The sequence below is a fragment of the Bison bison genome, unplaced genomic scaffold (genome assembly GCF_000754665.1).
Source record: "Bison bison bison isolate TAMUID 2011002044 unplaced genomic scaffold, Bison_UMD1.0 scf7180017864371, whole genome shotgun sequence".
Classification (NCBI taxonomy): domain Eukaryota; kingdom Metazoa; phylum Chordata; class Mammalia; order Artiodactyla; family Bovidae; genus Bison; species Bison bison.
In genome coordinates this window covers 10,776,538-10,780,257 of record NW_011494943.1, presented here as the reverse complement: position 1 = coordinate 10,780,257, position 3,720 = coordinate 10,776,538, and the positions used below count along the sequence as shown (strand labels likewise).

Genomic DNA, 3,720 nt, shown 5'->3' with positions numbered 1-3,720 from the left:
GGGAGGGCTGGGGGAGGGGGGGCTGGAAATAATGCCACCCTTTAGTGGCCCCTCTCTGGCTGGGCTTGGAGGTGAGCCCGGATGGGCCGGCCCAGTCGGGAAGCATGCCAAGCACATGCTCTCTGGCCACTGCGGCCTCATTGTTCAATAAGCAGATTATGAAATGCTGCAAGAAGCGGCTTGGTGGGGGGCTGTCTTCAGCCCTGCGGCCTGCCTTGTTTTGCAAACAATCATTGCATAGTGCAGCCCGGTCAGGGTCCCCTCAGGAGGACAGGGAATCCCTCAGCCTTTTTGGGTCTGAGTTTGTCGTGTGGCCGCGTGCTTCAGCTTGTCTGCCTTCCTCCCAATCCGGCTGTCTGTCTTCACCTGAGTCTGTTTCCTGGGAGACCCCAGGTGCCCCTCAGAAATGGGGGGACTTGGCTCCACCCACCTCCTTAGGCAAGTAGGGAAGAACAGCACACCAGGCCCAGTGCTGTTCTAGAAGCAGCAAAGGTTCTAAGGCCAGTCTTCCTCTTTGAGGAAGTTCCGAATTAGACAGATGGTGCGTCAACAATCTCGGGTAGCTTCCTTGGGAGACCTGGTGCCCATCTGAGGAAGAGGTGCCTTCAGATTAATTGCCTCCGACACTTTTATGTTCTTGGTTTAAACAGGAAAAGCGGGATAAAGCGACTGCAGTCTTAGCTCTGCAGGATGTTGGGGTTGAACCGATGTTTGCCTTTACTCTGACTATATTTTAGCAGTCATCTGCTAGAGTTTACTATGAAATCTCAAGAGACATCACTTTACCTGCAGTGTAGCTGATTCCATGAAATAAAATATTTTGCAACCAAGGGTCCAAATAAAACAATGAAGTTTTTAAAGAGGCAGAATAAAAGAATGATGCGGTATTGCTGAACTTTGAACTGAGAGGCCATCGAATACCCTGGTAAAGATGTATGCCACAAAGCTTGGGTTCAAATCCCAGCTCTACCACCTGCTAACTGTGTGACCTTGGACAAGTTACTTAACCTTTCTGAGCCTTAGTTCCTGTTCTGTACGTGGGGATAATAACCACTCATTTCCTAGGATTATTGTGAAGATTATATGTGATAAAAAGCACAGGGCTAGTGGTTAACACAGAGCCAGGCTCAACTAAGTGTTTACTGGTAGTATTAATAGGATTGCAGCCGAAATGTTTCCTTATGGAACCAATATTTTTTCAGGAAAATACTGAACCAGTGTGAACCCAAATGGAAGCCCCATGCTGTCTAAAATGGTCATGAAACAAGCTTCTTTTAGCAAGCCTTGAAAACCAGGGTGCCCAGCACCAAGCGCTGTTCATTCTACTAGAAGGCCTGTTATTATCCTCACTTTGCAAAGGAGGAAACAAAGGTTCAGAGAGGCTTGCTAACTTCCCCCAGGGTCACACAGCGAGGGCTCAAACCCAGTCAGTAGGACCTCAGCTGTCATTATGACAGCCTAGTGCCTTTACAGAGGTAGGACAGAATTTGGTCACAAAAGTGTTTCCCCATCCACATTAAAGTACCTGTGATGGGATTCATTCATTCATTCATGGATGTTCATGGAGAACCTCTCTGCATGATGTGCTCCGGTATGTCTCTGAGCAGACACACATGTTTAAACGGTTTCCCCAAGCCCTCCCTGCCTGCCCTTCCCCCCATGACTGCACGACAGACAGGTGTAGTCCTCACATGACTTGCTCCACCAGCTCCCCCTCCAGCATGGATGCCCACCTGCAGTTCCCGGACGGCAGCGGCCTCCTACAGCCCCAGCGCTGGGATGAGCCGCAGAGGGCTGGCGCCCTGGAGCAGATCTGTGGTGTGTTCCGAGTGGATTTGGGCCAGATGCGCTCCCTCCGCCTCTTCTTCAGGTGAGGCCCTCTTGGCCATGTCCAGGAAGCTGCCTGTGCGCCTGCCGTGTCCCCGGGGGGCCATGCTTGGGTCTAGGAGCCTGACATTCCCAACTGTCTGCTTCCCAACATCACTAGTGCCCTGTAGGCAGTGCCCCACAATGGCTGCCCCGCAGGAGCCTGATCTGGGTAGCTCCCAAACTGTTTCCTCTGCCTTCAGCGTGATAGTAGCAGCTGTTGCTTGCGCTCTGGTTTGGGGGAAGATGACAAACTAGGGCCACAGAGAGAGCAGTGCTTGCAGGGAGCTCCCGGTCACCCAATCAGAGGCCCAACCACTCAGTGCATACTCAGGATAGGCTATGGCTTTCTAGAGGGAGGCACTATTTTCTTCATGATGGGGGACCATCCCTTTCAGTTCCCCACCTAATGGCTACCTCATGTCTCTCTTCCTGAAAGCTGCAAGACAGCACCAGCCAAAGACCAGTGCTTCAAAGAAGCAATTGTGCCTCTGGGGGCATTCCCAGACCCAAAGCCCCATCCTGCCTTTCAGGGAAGTCCAGTCAAGGTCGGGCGATGGTCCTGAGGCACATATAGTGAATTTCCCTGGAGGATTTTCCCAGAGTGACTTCTGTGCTAGATGGAAAGCCCACTGGAGGGGAGTTCCTTAGTGCCCACCCATCTGGGTTCCAAATCTGATTTCATGTCAGGGCATCCACCCCTAGGAGATGGATGATATGATATCATGATATCTCCATGGTATCCAGGACAGAAGGGAGGATGTGACCTGGCCGGCAGGGGTGGGGACTGAAGGCTGCTCTGGCAGATCTCCCGGGGGCGAGGACAGTCCCACCTGGGGCCTCCCCAAGAGGGAGCTGCTTTGCCTCCTTCAGCAAAGAGGGTGATGGCTTCTGTGAGGGCATAATTCTCTCTGCTTCCCGCCAGCAGCCAAACTCCTGGGGGACTTTCTGTTTCCTGCCTCTGAGGTCGAGTGATAGCGGCCTCTGATTATACTTGGAAATAAAAACCCGTGTTTACATATTCATGGGTCTGTTTTCTTCCCCCCTCCAATGGCCGCTCAGCGATGAGGCCTGCACCAGTGGCCAGCTGGTCGTCGCCAGTCGGGAAAGCCAGTACAAAGTGTTCCACTTCCACCATGGTGGCCTGGACAAGCTGCCTGACGTGCTTCAGCAGTGGAAATACTGCGCTGAGACGCACCTCAAAGACCAGGTAGCTAGGGAGGGGGGAATGGGTGCTGCCCCACCCCTCCCCTCCCCTTCCAACCCAGACCAGAACACCCACTCTCTCCCTTGGAGTCCCAGGCCTCAAGGGTGTGACCCGTGGTCGCTGGGGGCAAACAGAGCAGCAACTTCGGGTTTAAAACATGTGCCCAGGCTTCTAGTAAAGGCAGTACTCCACACTTGAAAAATCATGTTTTGACAAGGCTTCCTGCCATATTTTCCTCAATCTACATACAAATGTAATAAGAGCTCTTTAATTATCTGTTTAAGATAGTGTATGTGCTTATTAGAAACGGGCTGACTTTAAAATTCCTTTCCTTCCCACAGAGCCTCCTGCTGGCTTCCCTTATTACAGTAGCATGGCTTTTTTTTCCCCCTACATTGAACAACCTTTGATTTTTGAATTAAATGTCAGCTGCAGTTTTGCCCTGGATCCGTGACTGCCCGTGGAGACAACCTGACAGGCGGGCTCCCCGCTCGCAGAACAGCCATCCCTTTGTATGTGGCCAATCACATGTAATTTATTGCAGGCCCTCCCGGCAGAGGGAAGTTGGCCGTCCCAGGCATTAATTCCGTCTTTGCGGCGGGGCCGGAGGGAGAGTGGAGGGGAGAGGCGGTCGGTGGGAGTGGGCC

The 3,720-nt window shown here is 52.4% G+C and overlaps 1 protein-coding gene across 3 annotated transcripts in view; it reads left to right on the top strand.

The window, feature by feature from the left end:
- TBC1D16 (TBC1 domain family, member 16) overlaps positions 1-3,720 on the top strand; it is a 68,560-nt gene that overhangs the window by 52,628 nt on the left and 12,212 nt on the right. For all 3 annotated transcript variants that reach the window (XM_010856280.1, XM_010856279.1, XM_010856278.1), the window contains exons 3-4: positions 1,709-1,870; positions 2,929-3,076. In XM_010856280.1, the coding sequence (XP_010854582.1) occupies positions 1,709-1,870; positions 2,929-3,076 (310 nt within the window). The remainder of the gene's footprint in view (positions 1-1,708; positions 1,871-2,928; positions 3,077-3,720) is intronic.